The sequence below is a fragment of the Emys orbicularis genome, chromosome 3 (genome assembly GCF_028017835.1).
Source record: "Emys orbicularis isolate rEmyOrb1 chromosome 3, rEmyOrb1.hap1, whole genome shotgun sequence".
NCBI classification, from domain to species: Eukaryota; Metazoa; Chordata; order Testudines; family Emydidae; genus Emys; species Emys orbicularis.
Window position 1 is genome coordinate 20573487 of NC_088685.1, and position 21581 is coordinate 20595067.

Genomic DNA, 21581 nt, shown 5'->3' on the forward strand with positions numbered 1-21581 from the left:
TTTCATAAATCCTTTTAAATCGATGGGACTTAAGAACATGCTTAAAGTTAAGTACATTCTTAAGTGCTTTGCTGAATCTTGGGGTCTTGGCAGTTAGAAATGCATTGGCATGAAATAAACAGCCCCTGTGCAATATTTTTAATTCTGAAAACTAATGCGTCAATTTCACTTTGTTCTTAGAGCGGACAAAGAGCTTACTTAGATAATTTTATATCCTCACCTACTATCACCTAAAAAAACCCAGAAAATAAACAGCATAACTTGCTTTTAGACAGCTGACAGGTACTTAGACAATATTTTTCATCCTTCATTTTGGTCTTTTGTGGGCTACTAAAAAGTAACCTTTGTTAGCTAACACCTTGCTACACACATGACTAAAGCTAGATGTTTATATCCACATCCGATCCGCAATCCACAAAAATTGTCCATGGATATCCGCAGCTTTGCAGGGTTCTACTAACAGCTGCACGGGTCACTGCGCAGCAGTGACACAGGGCTGTGCCAAGCTTATTAGTAAGAAGTTGCTTGCTGTTGCTGCCCGCTAGTTTAAAGTACAACTACACCTCTTTCAGAATGGTGCTTGGCTCACTCCCTTCTGGGAGTTGTAGTTTACCTCCTCTGTTTTGAGCAAGCTGGGGACTAGAACTCCCAGAATTCCCAGCGGACTATTGCCACATATCGCAGCCTGCTGCTGTGTGATTCAGAGAGCCGAGCTGGAGCCTGAGAACTGGGTGACAGCTGCTCTGTTTGGGCCAGTGTGTGGTGGAGAGCTCTGCACAGATACAAAATTTGTATCTGCACCCAAGCTGCGATCTGCAAAAATGGTCCGTGGATATCCGTGGATTAGCAGGACTCTAAAGCTGCATTTTTAAACTCATGCAAACTTGCATGTGAACCTTTAAATGGATTTAAGAGTGATTATATCGATTTAGCTTCGTTTGGTAAGGAATATATTTAAGACAGTTGATTATAATCTAGGATTGCATTAATTTAATAATACCCACACCGATTTTGCACTGATTAATTAAAATTTCTAATCAGTTACACTGTTGCAACTGTGCGTATAGACAAGACCCACGGTAATCAGTGCTGAAACTGAGGCATGCCAAAGTTAGCACAGTACAGTCATTGTAGGATCTCCAATAGAAGATCTCTATTATCGTATTAGTTGAGATGAAGTAAATTAAAAAATCTAAAAGAATTAAAATTTTAAACATTATGCCTTTCCAGCAGGATTGGGAACCATTAATAACAACTCTCTGAGTACGGTTATCCAGCCAGTTATGCACCCACCTTATAGTAGCCCCATCTAAATTGTATTTGCCTAGTTTATCGATAAGAATATCATGCGAGACCGTATCAAATGCCTTACTAAAGTCTAGGTATACCACATCCACCGCTTCTCCCTTATCCACAAGGCTCATTATCCTATCGAAGAAAGCTATCAGATTGGTTTGACATGATTTGTTCTTTACAAATCCATGCTGGCTGTTCCCTATCACCTTACCACCTTCCAAGTGTTTGCAGATGATTTCCTTAATTACTTGCTCCATTATCTTCCCTGGCACAGAAGTTAAACTAACTGGTCTGTAGTTTCCTGGGTTGTTTTTATTTCCCTTTTTATAGATGGGCACTATATTTGCCCTTTTCCAGTCTTCTGGAATCTCTCCCGTCTCCCATGATTTTCCAAAGATGATAGCTAGAGGCTCAGATATCTCCTCTATTAGCTCCTTGAGTATTCTAGGATGCATTTCATCAGGCCCTGGTGACTTACAGGCATCTAACTTTTCTAAGTGATTTTTAACTTGTTCTTTTTTTATTTTATCTGCTAAACCTACCCCCTTCCCATTAGCATTCACTATGTTAGGCATTCCTTCAGACTTCTCGGTGAAGACCGAAACAAAGAAGTCATTAAGCATCTCTGCCATTTCCAAGTTTCCTGTTACTGTTTCTCCTCTTCACTAAGCAGTGGGCCTACCCTGTCTTTGGTCTTCCTCTTGCTTCTAATGTATTGATAAAAAGTCTTGTTTCCCTTTATTCCCGTAGCTAGTTTGAGCTCATTTTGTGCCTTTGCCTTTCTAATCTTGCCCCTGCATTCCTGTGTTGTTTGCCTATATTCATCCTTTGTAATCTGTCCTAGTTTCCATTTTTTATATGACTCCTTTTTATATATGTTTATATAATGATACATGGTGATATTTTTAAAATATTACTTCTGTTATAGGTCAGCTTACCACCAGCCAACCTCTTATAGGCCAAGATTACTGCTATCAGGAGAGAGAGGTTCTGGTCAAACTTCTCACCTCGCTCCAGCAGTATTGCACTCTCTTGAAAAATTCTCTGTACACAGGCTAGATCTGCCAGCACTTTATTCAGTTAGTGCCAAAACACCTGAAGAATCATGTGCACAGGTGAGTCTACATAATATCTGAGCATCATAGAGCATTGATGCTAGCTGTGGTTTTATTCAAACTTATTTCCAATAAAGTATGATATACACAATTATGGTCTTTTGGATAAAAGACAGTGTACATGTGCCATTGCAAGCTAAAGCAGAGGAAGATTCTAATATGATAACATTAAAAATCTTTTGTTAAAGTTTTTATAGTTTTATAGTTAGGAATTCTGATTTTTCTGCCGATGCTGCATGTAGATGGCAATGACACTGATTGGGTAAACAGTTTTATCTGTCTAGGTAGGCGGGTGACAGCAGAAGGTTCTATATCTTAAGAAGTCATATGTTAGATCTGTCTCAAAGTCCTGCTTGGGCAGCAGGATGTCTGTGTGACAACTAAGTCAAGACATGTAGTCAATTCTGTGTTGAACATTCCTATGTGGAACAGAACAGAACCGAACCGTTAAAAACCGTTGAAGAGAGTAAACAAAAGTTTTCAGTATCAAAAGTTATGGTGTATTCTTGATGTCCGTTCATTTGATTTTTGTCACAAATGAGAAAATATTTGAATGGTCCTGGAGATTTGCAGTCTTGCATCAGGTGACAACAAAACTGCAATAGTGGGGTTATGTCTAGCATGCAAAAGAAGATTTGTTTTCACAGAAAGTTTATAGACCTGAGGTTGAAGGAAGTGGAGCATGAGATTGACCACGAATGAGGTGGAAGATGCAATTTTGAGGGATTTAAGAAGGCCAAATTCTCCTATACTGATTCTTGCCAAAGGAAGACTTGCAAGGGACTATTAGAATGGACTTCCATCCTCATGTGCCACCACAACTACATTATAGCCATGCAATACCTTGTAACTTCCGAGGAAAACTGATTTCTATAGGTTTGTTTGAACTGTGCGTTCACAGAAATCTGTCTTCGTTGACAAGGAAATAAACACATACAAGTATTCATAAAAGCTTTTTAAAACAGTCTGATTTATTATTTACATCCTATGTTCCTAAAAAGTCTGAGAGTCACTGTTTGGGAGTTTGGGTTAATGGTATTTAGTTGACGCCTTATTCATCTGTGTGAAAAGAAGAATGAGGAGGAGATAGATATGAAGGAGAGGATACTGGGATTAAGAAAGGAAGTGAGAAGTGAATAGGCGGGGGGGAGGGAGGGAAGATACAAGGATTGAGGACCCACTACTATGGAAGATGTGCACATACAATATGATGTGATCATAAATGTATTTTTATGAGATAACCCAGAACTGGAGAAGGTGACTTTTCTTGAAATTTTCATTACAAATATTACTCATTCTTATAAGAAGCATAAAAATCAAGTCTAATTACTAAAATGTTTTTATGCCTTAAGAATACTGTTTTTTCATTGAGAGTTGCTTATGCCTCATTCCATTTTATATCTATATCTATGCAAGACAAAAAAATGTTTAAAAGTATTAAGGTTAATGTTAAAAGTGTATTAGTAACATAAGGGTAAAATATAATGTAATTTTTTTAATCCTAAACTTACTCATATGTATTCTCAGCCTTAACTCTGTTTTTAACATTTTTTTCTTGGAATTTATTGGCTTAAAAATTTAAAATTTCATATATGATCTTTAAACCAGAAACCCTAAGAGAATCCTGTAATGCAATATTTCTGATGATATATAGTATCTACCTTAACTATTTTGTTGTAATTTTAACTGTTAAGGGCAGCTCCTTTGGTATGCCAAAATATACAGGCCAATTATGGTGGGCTTACACTAGAAGGCCACTGAAGTCTTTCACCTGTCTTATAGTAGGAAGCTTTTGTTGCACACACACACACACACACACACGTGTGCACATACACATTCTTTGCATTAAACTCTCTGTGCGCACATTATCAGTTTAGTGAATAATTGTGTGAGGCTGGAGTCCCATAATGCTGTTAGCAAGCAGCTGTGTGGAAGAGAAGCTTCACAGAGTTATCACAAATTTATGTTGTGGTAATGTGTGTTAGCTTTATTTTTAACATTACATTCAACACCTAAAAGAGGGCGTGGCTGGAAGAAGTAAACAAGTAAGGCCAAAATTCCGATTCAGAGATCTAATACTGAAAAAAGGAATGGCATCCTTATCTCTCTCTCCTGATTGGAGTCAAACTTAGGACCAGAAAGACCATCCTTAAGTTGTCATTCTTTTCTATAAGTGTTTTGGGCAAACTGAATGGAATCAATAGTAATCACCGATAAGGAGTTGAAAGAGTTTGTAGCAAATATTGTGGGCAGTACAACTCAAGCTGAAGAAACAATTTGAGTTCTTGAGGAATCTGCCACCAGAATTAAAATGAACGTTAAAAAAAAATTACAAATAGATATGGACTTGTTAAAATAAACTAGATGAATATTTCTTGCTCTACTATCATAATGATGTCAGAATATCTGGGCTGCCAGAAGACAAAGGGAAGTGGTAATTGAGCTGAGTTTTTATGTACTCATAGAGTTGGATATAGAGGGTGAAATTTTGAGGTGTAACAGATATACTGAACACTGGTTCTCCTATGAGGAAAAAATAGCAGGCCATGGGGAATAATAGCAAAGCTGCTAAAATTCTAAGATAAACAAACCCGAAACTTAAAGTTAATTAATTAAAATGTTTCCTTGCTCTTGAAAAATTTCAGTCCTCCTGTCAAACATTCTATTTGGTTAACCAGCAGCAACCAACTCAGTGCACTGTATTTACAAGTGCCTGAGCCAAAACAAAGCTGTTTAATGGACTCAGCATAGTGCTTACAAATCTTAAAAAGCTAGTATGACATTTCATCTTGTATTTGTTATGACATTTCACATTTTTCTCTTCTGCTGCAAAATGTGGTACAGTTTAACTTTCCATGTGGTTTGCTTGTTGGATCTTTGTTGTAATAGATTATTAAAACAGGATGTTGACTTATATGACCTGTAGCTGTTTTGGATGGCATTGCATACTGGCTTAAAGTAATTCGATGAAGCAAACAATATATTCATAAAAACTTGAATGGAAAGCATTTTTATTGTAATTTGAGCTAATTAAGCTGATGAGAGGATGTCTATTGAAGGCACCAGGAGGCATTACCTAAGCCCATAAGTTTTCATTTTTTATTGTGTGTCATAATACTTAATTTCTGAATTTAAATACTAGTGTTTCTCTTTACTAGATCTTTCGTGAAGCTCGAAGAACTGTACCAAGTATTGTTTACATGCCTCATATTGGTGACTGGTGGGAAGCTGTCAGTGAAACTGTGAGAGCTACTTTTCTAACTTTGCTGCAAGACATACCGTCATTTTCTCCTATATTTCTGCTGTCTACCTCTGAAACCATGTATAGTGAATTACCTGAAGAGGTGAGTGTTAAATATTTTTTGAGAGTGGAAGCATTACCAATGTGTGTCTCTTTAAGAATATAGGACACTTTAATGTAGAACAGCTGTACATAACCAGTACTTTATGCTATCGTTCTTATAATTTACTTTAAAATATCTCACATTGAAATTGCTAAATTAATTTTATTTCAGCTCTAAAATTGCCTTACATGAAGTCTAAGGTTAGTTCATATGTGCTAATTCTTGCAATCATTATCTTCTGCACAGAAAACATCCGAAATAACAAACTTGAAATCCTTTTGTCTTTATTTGAAGTGACAGTATTTCCTCTACGACTAAGAATGATCTCCATCTTCTTTGATCTCCATAAAGGAGCTCCTGCTATTCTAGACTGTGTGTTAGATTGTGCTCTGTTACACTGGTATAATTCCAGAAAAACCCATTGAAGTCGGTGGAGTATACTGCAGTGTAAGAAAGAGTAGAATTTGACTCAGCGACTGCAGTGTAGCTTTAGTTGTTTTAAAACTTAATGTATACAACTTTTTTTTCTAATTTTCTTTCTCCTCCTCCTATCATTGCAGTAGCAACTGTTGCTGCACTGCCCCTTTAACTTGCATGTTATGGAAACTTGAATAACAATTCCAGATTATTAATTTTCTTCTTCGAGTGATTGTTCACGTCCATTATACATTAGGTGTGCGCGCATCGCATGCACGGACGTCGGAAACTTTTCCCCTCAGCGGCTCCCGTCGGGCTGGCAGGGGTCCCCCCCCCGCCAGAGCGGCGCCCCGCTCTAGCATATATATACACCTGCTGACCCGACTCTCCCTCAGTTCCTTCTTACCGTCCGTGACGGCGCTGGAATAACTCTTATCTCTCACCTGAGAGTGTCCCTTAGCGTTAATAGTTACCAGTGTTAATGTTAGTAGTTAGCAGTTTGTTAGAAGATAGTTAAGCTCCTTTGTTTTAGGTGTTTGGTTAAATTCCGACACCAGCCTTGGGCGGCGGGGCATGCCGCACGCCCAAGGCTTCAAGGCTTGTGCCACGTGCCGCAAGCCTATGCCGATTAGCGATCCCCGCGACTCGTGTCTCCGTTGCCTGGGGGAATCGCACCAGAAAGAGCGCTGCAAGATCTGTAAGGCTTTCAAGCCCAGAACTAAGAAAGAGAGAGACTTTCGGCTCAAACAGCTACTCATGGAGGCTGCATTACAGCCCTCCACTTCGACTCATCCGACCGCGGCACTGTCAGCCTCGGTGCGGAGTGCCCCGGCATCGGTTCGTGATCCTGCACCGGTGGGGCACCCTAAGCCTACGGCACCGAAACAACAGGACTGCCCCCGGCACCGGTCATCTTCGCCGACCAAATCAAAGGGCCAACCCAAGGCCCGAGGGCGCTCCCCACATAAAAAGGTAGCGCCCGTGAAGGACTCGAGTGCGCTAAAAGGCATTGCTGCCCCAGGACAGATCCTGGTGCCAGTAGCTCCGGCGCCGAAAGGCCCGTCGAGCCCCGGGATAAGCGCCTCGAGTGAGGAGGAAGGGCTGGAGGAGCTTCTGGAACAGCCCTCCACGCCGGACATGTTTGAGGCAGCAAGGGACCTCATCGAATTGTCCGTGGAGAGCCCCCTCCAGGCCAAAGACAAGCATCCGGGGCTGACACCGAGACTACCATCCAGAGGCAAACCGGCAATGGTGCGCCCACGGTCCCGGTCGAGCTCCGCCTCGGTGGACTCCCGGCTATCCTCGGCACAGAGAGCCTCACAGGCGTCTTGCCCTAGCAAACGCCCGGCACTGGTCCAGCGTTCCCCGGCTCCTTATCCGAACAGGCACCGGGCCGTTTCAGTCACGCGATCCCCGAGACCGACCACTAGCAGTTGTTCCCGGTCCCAAGGGCAGCGGTACCGTTCCCGGTCGATGAGGCACCATTCCCGATCCCGGTCCCGGTCAAGAAAGTGCCGCTCTCCGGTCCCGGACCGGCACCGTTCCACGGCACCACCATGGCCCTCAAGGTCTCCGTCCGTGGTTTCTGAGGCAGACTCGGGCCATTCCAGCAGATATACCCACAGGGCACCAGCCAGCAGGGAACACCAAGCCCCTTGGCACCCACAGTGGGGCACGTCAGGACAGTGGCCATTCTGGACTCCATGGGCCTACCACCAGCACCAAGGCCCCCCGTCCAGGGCCTCAAGATCCGGCCTCTCAGGACACCGGTCCCGCTCCCCGCAGGGGCGCCCCATCTCTCACAAGGAGGCCACAGTCTCCAGACCACGAGAGCAAGAGAGAGCCGACACGGCACCGAGCCCGGTACCGTCTCAGGCCCGCTCAGCTGGACAGACTCCAGAGGAGCTCCCAGCCGGTGAGGAGATGCAGAAGGAAGCACAGAAGGCTCTAACTTCTTCCTCCTCGCCAGATGAAGCCGTGGCGGGCAGAGCAGTATCAGGCCCTCCCCCGATTGACCATCGGGCGCACCAGGAACTACTCCGCCGAGTAGCCCTCAATTTGGGTTTACAGGTGGAGGAGTCGGTAGAGCAGGAGGATCCCATGGTGGACATCCTAAGCCCTGAAGGCCCCTCCAGAATCGCGCTCCCACTCATAAAAACGATACAGTCTAATTATAAGACAGTATGGCAAACACCGGCCTCCAGTGCACCACTCCAAAGGGCATAGAGAGGAAGTACTTCGCCCCCTCCAAAGGGTTCGACTTCCTCTTTTGTCACCGAACACCCTGTTCGCTGGTCGTATCCGTGGTCAACGAACGAGAGCAACATGGCCAACAAGCCCCTGCCCCCAAGGCCAAGGAGGCAAAGTGCTTGGACTTGTTTGGTAAAAAGGTCTACTCGTCCGGGGGCCTCCAATTAAGGATCGCTAATCAGCAAGCGATCCTAAACAGGCACAATTTCAATTCTTGGGCATCAGTCTCCAAGTTTAAGGACTCCCTGCCTCAGGGCTCGCAACCCGAGTTCGCAGCCATCGTGGACGAAGGGAAGGCAGTGGCCAAAACCTCTCTGCAGGCCTCCCTTGACTCTGTGGACGCAGCTGCCAGGACAGTCGCGTCAGAGGTGGTGATGAGGCGCTCGGCGTGGTTACAGGCTTCAGGCCTTCCACCAGAGGTGAAAAACACCTTACAAGACCTACCGTTCGAAGGGTCAGGCTTGTTCTCAGACCAAAGGGATGCCAGGCTGCATAGCCTCAAAGACTCCCGAGCGACCCTCAAGTCGTTGGCAGGAACCGTACCGCAGAAGGGGCAGAGACAACAGGCATAGGCGAAACAACACGCCTAACCAAAACCAAGGCCAGGGCAAGCCGCAACCTGGCAACAAACAAGGATTTTGAAGTTGCGATCGATGACAGCGTACCGACCCTCACACTGGATCCTCCCATATGTTTCAGGGATCGTTTGTCCCATTTCTACCGTGCTTGGTCCCATATAACATCGGACCGTTGGGTCCTTCGCACGGTGGATGTAGGATACATTCTTCAGTTCTCCTCGCCCCCTCCCTCCCACCGCTCCTCCCCGTCCCTCTTCAGGGACCCCTCTCACGAGCAACTCCTTATGCAGGAGGTGCAGGCCCTCCTCAGGGCAGGGGTGGTGGAAGAGGTTCCTCCAGACCTAAGAGGGAAAGGGTTCTACTCCAGATATTTCCTTATCCCCAAAGCAAAAGGGGATCTCCGCCCCATTTTGGACCTTCGCAAACTAAACAAATTCTTAGTGAAGGCCCGCTTTCGCATGGTCTCCCTTGGCGCTATTATCCCATCCCTGGATCTGGGGGATTGGTACGCTGCCCTCGATATGCGTACTTTCACATCGCCATCCGCCCTGCTCACCGGCGGTTCCTGCGTTTCACCATCAACCAGCACCATTTCCAATTTACGGTCTTGCCCTTTGGCCTGGCAACGGCCCCTTGAGTGTTCACGAAATGCATGTCCGTGGTGGCAGCCTTTCTTCTAAAAAGAAAGATGCGGGTATACCCATACTTGGACGACTGGCTCCTCGCGGGCAGGTCAGAGGACTAGGTTTGCTCCCATGTGACACTGGCGTTACATGTGTTCCACAAGCTCGGTCTCTTAGTCAATGTGCCCAAGTCCTCGCTGATCCCCACACAAAGACTGGACTTCATAGGAGCAGTCCTAGACTCGGTGGAGGCACGAGCAAGTCTTCCAGTTCCCAGGTTCGTGGCCATTCAAAGAGCTGTAACCTCCATTCAACAATTTCCCACAACCACAGCCAGGTGCTATATGCAACTCCTGGGACACATGGCGGCTTGCACACAGGTAGTCAAACATGCCCGCCTGAGACTCAGACTGTTACAGCTGTGGCTAGCCCAAACGTATCGCCCCAGCAGAGACCCCTTGGACCTTGTAGTGACAATCCCAGCTCGGGTCTAGAACTCCCTCCACTGGTGGCTCGATCAACAGCAAGTTTGCGAAGGGGTCCCCTTCACTACACCGCAGCCCACCCTGACGCTAGTAACAGATGCGTCAGACCTGGGCTGGGGGGCACACTTAGGGGACCTACGAACGCAGGGCTTATGGTCCAGGGAGGAAAAGTTGCTCCATATCAATGTGAAGGAGTTAAGGGCGGTTCGCCTCGCCTGCCAGACCTTTCATGCTACCATAGAAGGCCACAGCGTGTCAGTTCTGACGGACAACACTACCGCCATGTTCTACATAAACAAGCAGGGCGGGGCCCGCTCCTCTCCCCTCTGTCACGAGGCACTCCTCCTATGGGACTTCTGTATAGCCCACTCAGTCCAATTGGTGGCAACATATCTTCCGGAGGTTCAAAACAGCTTAGCAGACCGCCTCAGCAGGTCGTATCACATGCATGAATGGACGTTAAGAAAGGACGTCCTGCATTCAATCTTCCGGAGGTGAGGTTTTCCCCAGGTGGATCTCTTCGCCACCAAGGACAACAGCCAATGCCCTCGGTTTTGTTCATTCCAGAACCTCAGCCCGGGCTCATTGGCAGTGCCTTCGCGATTCAGTGGGGCGGGAGCCTGAGGTACGCCTTCCCGCTCATCCACAGGGTCCTGCTCAAGACCCGCAGGGACAAAGCGGCGATTATCCTTATCGCACTGACGTGGCCGCGCCAGCATTGGTTTACGACCCTGCTGGAACTGTCATTGACCGCCCCGATTGCCCTACCCCTGCACCGAGACCTCATCATGCAGGACCAGGGTCGCCTACTCCACCCGAACCTACCATCACTACATCTCACGGCGTGGCATCTCTGTGGCTAAACGCTACGGAGAATAGGTGCTCCCACCAGGTCCAACAAATTCTCCTTGGTAGTAGGAAGCCCTCCACAAGAGCGACTTACCTTGCCAAATGGAAGAGGTTCTCCCACTGGTGCGAGCCTAATCACATACAGCCTCTGCAGGCCTCCATCCCATCAATACTGGACTACTTGCTGCACCTCAAACATCAAGGGCTTGCCCCCTCCTCAATTAAAGTGCATCTGGCCGCCATATCGGTGTTCCACCCGGGAGAGTTGGGGCATTTGATATTTTCCAACCCCACAGTAGTCCGATTTCTCAAGGGGCTGGAAAGGGTGTTCCCCTACTCACGCCCGCCCGTCCCTACATGGAACCTTAACCTGGTCCTAACTAAGCTCATGGGACCACCCTTTGAACCCCTAGTCTCTTGCTCTCTCATGCACCTCTCATGGAAGGTAGCGTTTCTGGTGGCCATTACATTGGCTAGGAGGGTGTCGGAGTTGAGAGCCCTCACTTCGGAACCTCCATATACAGTTTTTTTATAAGGACAAGGTGCAGCTGAGACCGCACCCCAAATTCCTCCCTAAAGTGGTCTTGCAATTTCATATGGGGCAGGACATTTGTTTACCGGTGTTCTTCCCCAAGCCCCATACAGACCCGAGCCACCGCAGCCTGCATACCCTCGATGTCCGTAGGGCCCTGGCGTTCTATCTGGAATGGACCAGGCCATTTCGCAAGTCGACACAACTGTTCATTGCCATTGCGGAGAGAATGAAAGGCCGGCCTATCTCGGCACAACGATTATCATCATGGATTGTGCTTTGCATCCGCACGTGCTATGAGCTCGCCAAAGTACCAGCCCCGGCGATCAGGGCTCACTCGACTAGGGCCCAAGCATCCTCGACGGCTTTCCCGGCGCAGGCTCCACTCCAGGAGATCTGTAAAGCGGCCACCTGGTCGTCGGTGCACACATTCACAGCCCATTACGCAGTCCATCATCAGACCAGAGAGGACGCGGTGGTCGGCAGGGCTGTGCTTCAATCGTTGCTTGACTCCTATCCTCCTCCTATGGTAAGCTTGTGAGTCACCTAACGTGTAATGGACGTGAACAATCAGTCGAAGAAGAAAAATGGTTACCTACCTTTTCGTAACTGTTGTTCTTCGAGATGTGTTGTTCACGTCCATTACACTTCCCACCCTCCTTCCCCTCTGTTGGAGTCACTGGCAAGAAGAAACCGAGGGAGGGGAGGGTCGGCAGGTGTATATATATGCTAGAGCGGGGCGCCGCTCTGGCGGGGGGGAGGGACTCCTGCTGGCCCGACGGGAGCCGCTGAGGGAAAAAGTTTCCGACGTCCGTGCACGCAACGCGCGCACACCTAATGTGTAATGGATGTGAACAACACATCTCGAAAAACAAGTTACGAAAAGGTAGGTAACCGTTTTTTCCTTGGACGTTGTGCTTCTTTGGAAATGGTTCGGTAACTTCTTAAGTATGGCCAGTTTGTGTCTTTTGAAAAGTTGATCCTCTGTGTTTAAAATATACATTGATCAAATAGTTCAAGAACAAGTTGAATCCTTTGACTTTTCATGACATTGTTTTCTGGCAGGTGAAGTGTATCTTTAGAATCCAGTATGAAGAGGTTTTTTATATTCAAAGACCAAGTGAAGAAGACAGACTGAGATTTTTCCAGGAGTTAATTCTTAATCAGGCATCAATGCCCCCTCCCAAAAGGAAACAGGCTGGTAAGCTACTTTACAATAAAGCCACAGTAGTGTGAGAATCTGTTTGAATAAAGTTTTGTACTGTAAAATGTTTTTCTTTTTAAATGGTTTTGGGAAATTCAGTTGTTAATGACCCTAACTGCCAGTTTATCAATGTGCAGAACTCGCTTGTTTCTATTATACCGAGTGAGACGGGAAGGCGCTTAAATGGTGAAGTTTGAAAAGTCGGAAGGAAAATGGGAAATCCCCCCCCCCCTTGATTAAATGCATTGTGAAAGTCCAGAAAGGGGTAATCCTACAATTCCTTCTTACTAATATTACTTTTTCCTGCTTTCTTCCCCAGCTCTTTGTGCTCTGGAAGTTCTTCCTCTTGCATTACCGTCTCCTCCCCGCCAGCTCTCAGAAACAGAAAAGCAACGAATGGAGGACCAGGAGGAGAACACATTGAGAGAACTGCGGTTGTTTCTCAGGGATGTTACCAAGAGGCTGGCCACAGACAAACGCTTTAACATCTTCAGCAAACCGGTGGATATTGAAGAGGTCTTGTTTCAGTAACGTGCAAAAAATGAAGTTGAACCTATTAGAAAAAAAATATTATTAATTAAAAAGGGCATGGATAGATTAATATCCCAGATATCCTTGCTATCCATGACCTAGCCAATTCCTCCCATCAGTAATCAACTGGTGGCTTAGTCATAACCTTCTGTACCACAGTGTGAGTGATCAGAAGCATATTCTTGGACACACTACTGGTTCAGCAGAAAAACTTTCATTACTCTAGCCTATACTAGTCAGTTTAAAGTGCTTTTCCACTCTGAAAATCAGCATTATAAAAATGGTAGCACCTTATTCATCAAATCTGCTACCAGGATGTATTTGGAATTGTAGTTGCTTTCTTTAATTAACAAAAATTAGCTTTTACTGTTGAAGGACATAATTGGAAGACAGTGGGGTTGCAGTTATAACTGAGGGCATCATTTGGCCTGCAAGTCTATTACTGTGCTGGTGTGTGAAAAGGAGAGAGCCTAGCTTGGCTTTCAGATAGAATACTAACTTTGTAGGGATGGCAGTAAGAAAAAAATCACTCTTCTACTTCCAATCTGAACATTTGTTTTGTAAGTCATTGAGAGACAATAAAAATGGGACCCTGCAATGTCATTTTTAGTGTAATTTTTTAGAAAAGAACTGCACTTTAAATTACATGCAGAGTTAACAGGCATTTATTTGAGGCTCCATCCAGTCCTCCACCAGCTTCAAGCCAGATTCAGTATTTGAACATTATTTGTAACTTAACTTGTTTGTTAAAGAACTATGAACTATTCTCTTCAACTATGCAGAAGGAATATTATCATCTTCATTTTATAGATGGGGAATTGACACAGATGAGATTTAGTGATTTGCCAAAGGGTTATACAAAATCTGTGACAGTGCTAGGAATTAATCCCAGATCTCTCAAGTCCCAGTCCCTAATGCCTTAACGAGAAGACCTCCTTTTCTTATTTAACTGATCTGCTATATAAATTTGCAGTTTCACATGAAGATTCTATTACTGGTGGTGATACACTTGAAAAAATACAGGTTGACTTTTAGATCCCAGGATGAGTTAACAGGGGCCTCTGTTTAGAAAAATATCATTCTACTTGTAAACTGGACAGTTTACATTTGGGGATGCCATTTTTACTGCCTGTTCAGAATAGAAAATGCACTTTAAATATATGTTTAAGCATTTAGACAGTAGATAGATATTGTATATGACGTTGAAGTATGGTCTTAATCTAAGATTTATGTTGTGATATATTTTTTGTTGGAACTTCTAAAAATGCATGTTTACCTGGTCAATCAAAAATTATTCCTCTGGAGCCATTACAGTTTGATCTAAACGTATTTCCTTTTTTTGGCAACCATCACCTTAATATATGGGTGATTTTAAAATATTCAGGACTACACAAACACTGAGGCCTACCTACATTTTAAATTGATTGTAATTTTAATTACGTTGAAGCACTCATGCAGAAGCATACTTTATTTATTCTTTACTTCGATTAAAACAATAAATACATGCATATCTCAGTGAGCTACAGTTAGTAGAGCTCTGTCGGTATCTTCTCTTGCCAAGAGTTAACCCCTCGTCATATAGTTAATTCAGTTAAATACCTTTCACTCTGCCTGGAGGGCTGCTGAACCCATGATGAGGTGCACCATAGAAGGCAGTGAACTCCACAGACAAGGGGCCTTCTTCTGAGAAAGCCCTGCTGTAAAGTCCATGATGGCAAAATTAGATTTGGTGTTCATACAGATTATTATTGCAAATGTTTTGCAGAAAATTATTTTTAAAGATTAATGATTTGACTACTTAAACTAACAAAAAAGGCTTACCTACAGAATGGAGAAACAGTTTCACAGTTCTGCTTTGTGTGGGGGTAGGCCCACTATTTTTCATGTTCAGGACAATGTTATAATATCAAAGAGGCTTTAATTGCAGCACCACTTTAGTTTGCTCTGAAAATTAGACGTATCATTGATTCTCTGAAGGAACTATAACTTTAGCAGTCTAACACCAGCACTATAATTTCAATTTCTGTGTTTAAAATGTTTGAATTAAAGATGTGTTGAAAATGAGCATGCTCAAAATGTTGAACTGGCACATTTCTTAATTAGTACTAAGTATGCTGCATAAATATGTGTATAACGTGGGAAAGTGTGCCGATGAAATGCATAAGGCCCTGTGTCACTTCAGTATGCTGTTTGATTGTAGGTTTCAGATTATCTTGAAGTTATCAAAGAACCAATGGACCTGTCAACAGTAATAACCAAAATTGATAAACACAACTATTTGACTGCCAAGGATTTCCTAACAGATATTGATCTCATCTGTAGCAATGCATTGGAATATAATCCAGACAAAGACCCTGGAGGTAAGGAAATAGTTTTGGCCTACCTAAATTTGAAAAATAGTTGTTTAATCATGTGTATGATTATTCAGGCATCAAAGCAAACTTCATACTGTGTTATAAATTAGCTAAACAAGTAATTTTTCCCTGAAGGTCTGTGTTTTTAATATTCTGAGAGACTCTTAAGTGGACAGTTAGCATTTAAGTGAAAAATTCTAGGAGCTATGTAGTGCAGTGAGTGTGCAGGAACTAGTAAGCAAAGTAGGGCTAAAGCACTTAACATTCACTTCTGGTAAATCGGGTTCCAATACTGAGTAGGTCCGAAGTGAGAATGAATTTGGTAGTTGCTTCTTTGTCTTCAGGGGACGTCTGTCCACATAATAAAACCATCACATAATTTGTCAGAGCTATATGGAGAATCCTGCACAGCATCTTGCCATGCTATGCATTGCCTCCAGCTGTGATCCTCACTTTCATGAGGACCAAATTCATCCACTAAATTAAGAACTCACCACTGGGGGTGGGGGAAGGAGCAGAACTAATCCCAAACAAAGAGGTCTGTTTTAGTTGATTAGGGAAGAATTGTCTTGCAAATGTATTTAAGTGGCAGTTTTTCATGTGGCTGTTTCCAATTAAAAACAAAACAAAACTACAAGAGGACATTAGTGTGAAGGCTGTCCACCTGCAGATATGGGAAATGTCATCCTCTGTATTTGTTGTAAAGAATGCATTATTGTGCGTTGGGAAGATGGATGTTGCTAAATAAGCGTTTGATCTGACAGCTTCCGAAAGCTCAAGTCAGGTTTTAAAATGAAAAAGAAAATGCCCCTTTAAAGCATTTGTTAGGATCAGTTTTCCATTCATCACACTATACTATCATCAAATGAAGACAGTGAATTAAAAGGTTTTCATTAAATACCATGAGACAAAACAAGAAATAGTTCTTTGAGTGGTTGCAGATATGTTCCACTCAGGTATGCATGTGTCCAGTGCACCAAAGCCAGAAAAGTTTGCCTAGCAGTAGCCATAGGGCCGGTGCTTGCACCTTTTCTTTATGGCCCCTCACATGACTATTAAGGGCACTGCTGCTCTGACCCTCTTTCTTTCCCCACCCCCCATTCCTTCTCACTGCCCTCAGCTTGAGCTGGAGTTTGTGTGGTGTTTCTTCACTCTGATTTTGTATTTCATTCTTCTGAAATTTTGTTGTAAATAGTCATAATACTTAGTTATCTAGTAGTGCCTTAGTTAGGAAAGTTAGGTTGAGTAGCTGTGTTTTTTCAGGTGGAATGCCTTCACCAGGATTTAAGCTCTGTCTGGCGTGTGGGGTGGCTGTTCCTAATAGTGATCCTCATGTGTAGTGTTTAGAGAGGGGAACATTAAGGAAAGGTACTCTATTTGCAAATCGTTTAAGAATGCAGGTGTCAAGGGACTTTGAGTCTCAAGCAGCACCTGATGCAGCATGCCATGAGTCCTGGTTGGCACCAGGCACAGTATTGGCTCCTCAGCCACCATCATAACCATAACAAGATGATGTTCCTCTGCCAGACTCTGAGGCCTCCTCTAGGAGGAAGAGGGATCATTCACCTCCCTTGGGCCTCTGAGAAAATGACCTATAAAACAGACCATAGCCACTCCAGAGCTTGGAGAGAGTCCTCCTCTGCCAGAATCAGTGCAGGCTGGCACCTTGACGCTTCAGGTACACGTGATGGAACTGGCCCTTCTACCTTCTCTCCAATACCGAGGCAACATTAATTTGGGGCTGTACCGCCGACTCTGGCTCTGTCCATGGGATGTCTGCTGAGTCTGGTACCAGTGACATTGGCACCAGTGGTGTCCAGTCCTTTGACATATCAGGCAATGTCAGATGTGCGTTGCCTTTTGGATCCTCATTCTCCAATTGTCTGGGAATATTCAGGTGCTGCGACTTCATCAGCAATGATGGCACTGTGTAGGTTAACTCCACAGGTATCTCAGCTGCCAACACCGCCCTCAACAGTGCATATCATATTGAGTACATAATTGAGGCTGGCGCTGGTACCGGGTGCTGAGGGATTCGTTAGCACAGCAGTCATCTTTGGCACCAATAGTCGTCATGGTGCAGACTGTGTCATTACTGGATCAGTACCGACGCCAGTGTCTGTGCCTTTTTTGGCATTGGTACCAAATGAGAATGCATTGCCCTTGCCAGTCCTTCAGGGCACCAATTTCTCTGTCAGTCTTGGGGCTGATGCAACCTGCACATTGGACCTCTGATGAGGCTGGACTCTGTCTTGCTCTGCCAGGGGTTGCTCCCCCATTACCGCTGGATGATTTTGGGAATTCATCGTAGTCAAGATTGAGGTCCTCCCTCCCAGTCTAAAAGACAGTTGAGAACCCCTTTCTCATCCTGACCCCTTTCTCATCCATGACTCTTCCCGCAGCAGAGACAGGCTCTTGGCCCAATGCCTACTGGCCACTGATGCCTTATCCGTATCCACAATGGCCTGGGTATCCATAGGATGTTCCTTATTTCTTAAGGTCCTGACCTTCAACCCACTTCCGGGCAAGAGCACCCAACCCACCCATGGCATCACCTCCCCAGCCACCTACATTGCAGATTCAGGTGGAGGACACTACCTCAGAACAGGTACAAGGTCTGGTACTGCATCCAGAGAGGCCAGTGACACCTTTTCCTTCATCTTCCTCATCACCAGATGACACCATGGTAACAGATGCTTCCTCTCCAGTGCTGAACGCTTTCAGGCACAGGAGGACCTCCTTAGATGATTGGCATTGGCCATAGATATACAGGCCGAATTGGTGCAGGAAAACATGCACAAGTTAGTGGATATTTTTAAGTCCTAGAACCTAGGGAGAATAGCTCTGTTAACAATGCACTGTTGGAACCTGCTGCTTTGTGGAACACCCCAACATCTTTGACATCTATGAGAAAGCATATGGACAATCATTATGTATTTATGTAGGGATTCAAGTGTTTTTATTTGCATCCTGCCCTTAACTTGCTTGTCATGACAGTAGCCAATGAGAGGTCACGTCAAGGGAGGTACAAGTCCACTCCCAAGGATAAAGAAGTTGGATCTCCTGGGCAGGAAAATTTATTCGACCTCCTCCTTACAAATGCAAATTGCAAACCAGTAGGTGCTGCTATTCAAATGTAAGGCATTTCTCCAAGATCTTTGTTACTGATGAAGATTCTGTCTAGCTGGTTTGATTGAAATTTATCGTTCAGTGCTGTTCCTTGGAAAAATTGGAACCTAGGATACAAATCTTATATGCATCAACAGTGCACTTACTTCTTAGGCCAGTTGGATTTTGAGCTGAAATAGTTTCCTTGTATTTCCATGTACAGCTTGCAGTGTTTGGGACTATGGAGACTTGCATAATTGCATAACCCTGTTAATAGGTAGGAGTTGTTCCTAATGGCAAAAATCTGATACTGTAGGGTCAGATTTAATGCACTTAAACTCATTTCATTCCCTAGGAATAGTTGCAGTGTAACAGAATGTGTTGGCCCCTTCAAAACCAGGCAACACCAGCCCAAGTGTCATTGGAGGCTCAGCGCTTCAGTATTGGGAAATGTAATCTGCAGAGGTCCTGGGAATTGTAGTATGGGGGTTCAGATGACTAAGTGACCCTTATGACTGAGGTCAGGTGGGTTCAGGACTGAATATAGTGCAATCCTGGGAGAGTCCAAGGTTGAAGCAGTACCTGGGATGAAACTTTCAACTGTGACCAGGCAGGAGGCCTGGAAAACAGTTGGAGGAGGCTGAGGGAAAGGGCCTCGGAGGGGATTAGAGGCAGAACTAACCCCACCCCCACCCCCTTGCAGGAAGGGTCTGTATGAAGTATGAGAGGACGAGGCTTTGGCTGTATACTGCAGTGTGGATTGAGGCTGGAGTTGATGTATGTGGGGGCCTACGCTGTGGATTCCAGCAAGGGCAGGAGGAATGCCCCCTTCTCCGAACCCTTTGACATCAGGGCTGAAGGGACTGTTGTGTCTGGCAAAGAGCTGAAATAATCATGCCTGGGGGAAGGGCTATGGTCCAACATGAGGTAGGGTGGGAGACTGTTTTGTTGACCTTTTAGTTATACTGAGGAAGGGGACAGTATTTATGACCTAATTGGCGAGCCAAGTCACTTCAACTCACCAGAACGGCTTGAAAACTACAGACCAGAAGGAAACCAAGAGGGAAACTGAGGCAATAACTGCATCCCTCTACTATAGGAAGACAGGCTGCTTTTACATCTGGCTTGATGCTGTTTTTAATCCATTCATTTTCCTTGGGTGACAACTTACCATTTAAGATTAGTGCTCCATACCAAGCACTCCTAAGGTTACATAACACCCATTAGCGTTATTTCAGAGGTTCTCCCTTTTGAGAGATACCTCACTGTTTGTTCAAGAACTTGTTGTTCATTAATTTCTATAGGTCATTGTCTGTTCCAAGAGCTAACTCCTCTAGTCAGAGCATTCCCTTAGAAGGTTGCTGGTCACACTATACTTCATGTAAAATAGAGCCGTATAGCTGCTATTTTTCTTTTCTTGAGACAGTATAGGGACTTCCCATGTTATTTCTTCAACTATACTCCCCAGTAGTTAAATGGGAACACTTGCTGGTTTAGTAGTTCAGAAGCAGATTTAACTATTTCATGTTATTTCCAGTTTTGGGTAGGAATTCCAAACGGATAGTTTTTTCTATGAGTTCCTGTGCATGTGGATCCCACTCATGGTGCACACATGCCTTCTGGACAGGAGTCAGATGTTTTTATGAGGAGAGTCCACCAGGGGTTGCACATGCACCCTTCACACCTCCACAATCCCTTCCGCGGACATAAAGGGCATTGTGTCCCTGCTCGCTACTCAATGTCTTCTAATAGCCCCCCTTCTGAGAGTTGGAACAATTTAGTGTCCTCCTTAGTAGAGATAGCTGTTGGTGTTTGTTGTTCTTTGTGAATATTTTTCTTTTATTATTTAGGATAGTTATTTAGAATTCTGTTAGCACATTGGGAAAAAAAAATAGTTTTAGGTTAGTGCTGTTAGTTAGCCCATGAACTGTTACATTACTGTCAAAGGCCTTTATGCAGGAACATCATTCACTAGGCTTCAAGTTATGTCCATCATGTAGGAAGATAAATCCCCTCATGGATAGACACAATGCTTCCCTCATGGATAGACACAATGCTTGTGTGTTTTGTTTAGGTGAGAGAGAGATTCCTTCAAAGTGTGCAATTTGCTGGGTCTTGAGGAAGTGCACTCAAAAAATCTTGAGTACATACTAAGACTCTTTCTAATGGCGAAATCTGTGAGATTACAGTTGGACTTTGACGTGCCACAGCTGCAAGGATTTTTAGTGTTTATGCTGAAGACCCAGCCTGAAAGTGCCTCAGAGATGAGGCAGGTAACTCTGAGCTCTGTCCCCCCCCAAGAAGCATCTTTCCTCTCACAAGAGCTCTGAAACTTAGCAGGTGAAGAGGTCAGACACCCCTGCTGCCAGAGGAAGTAAAAAACATTCTTTCAGAACCACTTCTAAGTCTCTGTCCCATTCCTTGCTTCCATGCAACAGGAAGATAGAATTACAGATACAGAGGAATCCACTTAAGGTGGCATCAGGCAAATTGGCACTGAGAATAAATGCAGCACTGGAGAGTTCAGTCTTCACACTGGCTTTGCATTTAAAGATGTCCCTAAAGTAATCTTTGGCATGAGGTCACTTGGTATCGAAGCTACATCATACCCCGACATGTGCCAAAGCTCCGGTACCGGGGCAACTGTACTCAAACTCCTTGGCACCAGGTCAGAGGACATCTAAGACTATGAGGTCAACTCCTGTGGTACTGAGATTATCAACCACTGATGAGTGAATACTACCTATCGTACCAAGCTCAACACCCTTCATGCACATATACGAGGAATGTTTTTGGCTGTCTCTTTTAGGGACACATCTGACATAAGAGTGACTCCTGACCTGGGACTCATTTATTAGAATATTCTCCTTTGTTGGCTAGATCAAAGTCTCCACC

At 44.5% G+C, this 21581-nt stretch overlaps 1 protein-coding gene across 1 annotated transcript in view; it reads left to right on the forward strand.

Moving 5' to 3' along the window:
- Positions 1-21581, forward strand: part of ATAD2B (ATPase family AAA domain containing 2B) — a 182184-nt gene that overhangs the window by 89106 nt on the left and 71497 nt on the right. Inside the window, exons 18-22 of the mRNA XM_065401026.1 lie at positions 2225-2411; positions 5570-5755; positions 12555-12690; positions 13013-13209; positions 15425-15584. Coding sequence (XP_065257098.1) covers positions 2225-2411; positions 5570-5755; positions 12555-12690; positions 13013-13209; positions 15425-15584 — 866 coding nt within the window. The remainder of the gene's footprint in view (positions 1-2224; positions 2412-5569; positions 5756-12554; positions 12691-13012; positions 13210-15424; positions 15585-21581) is intronic.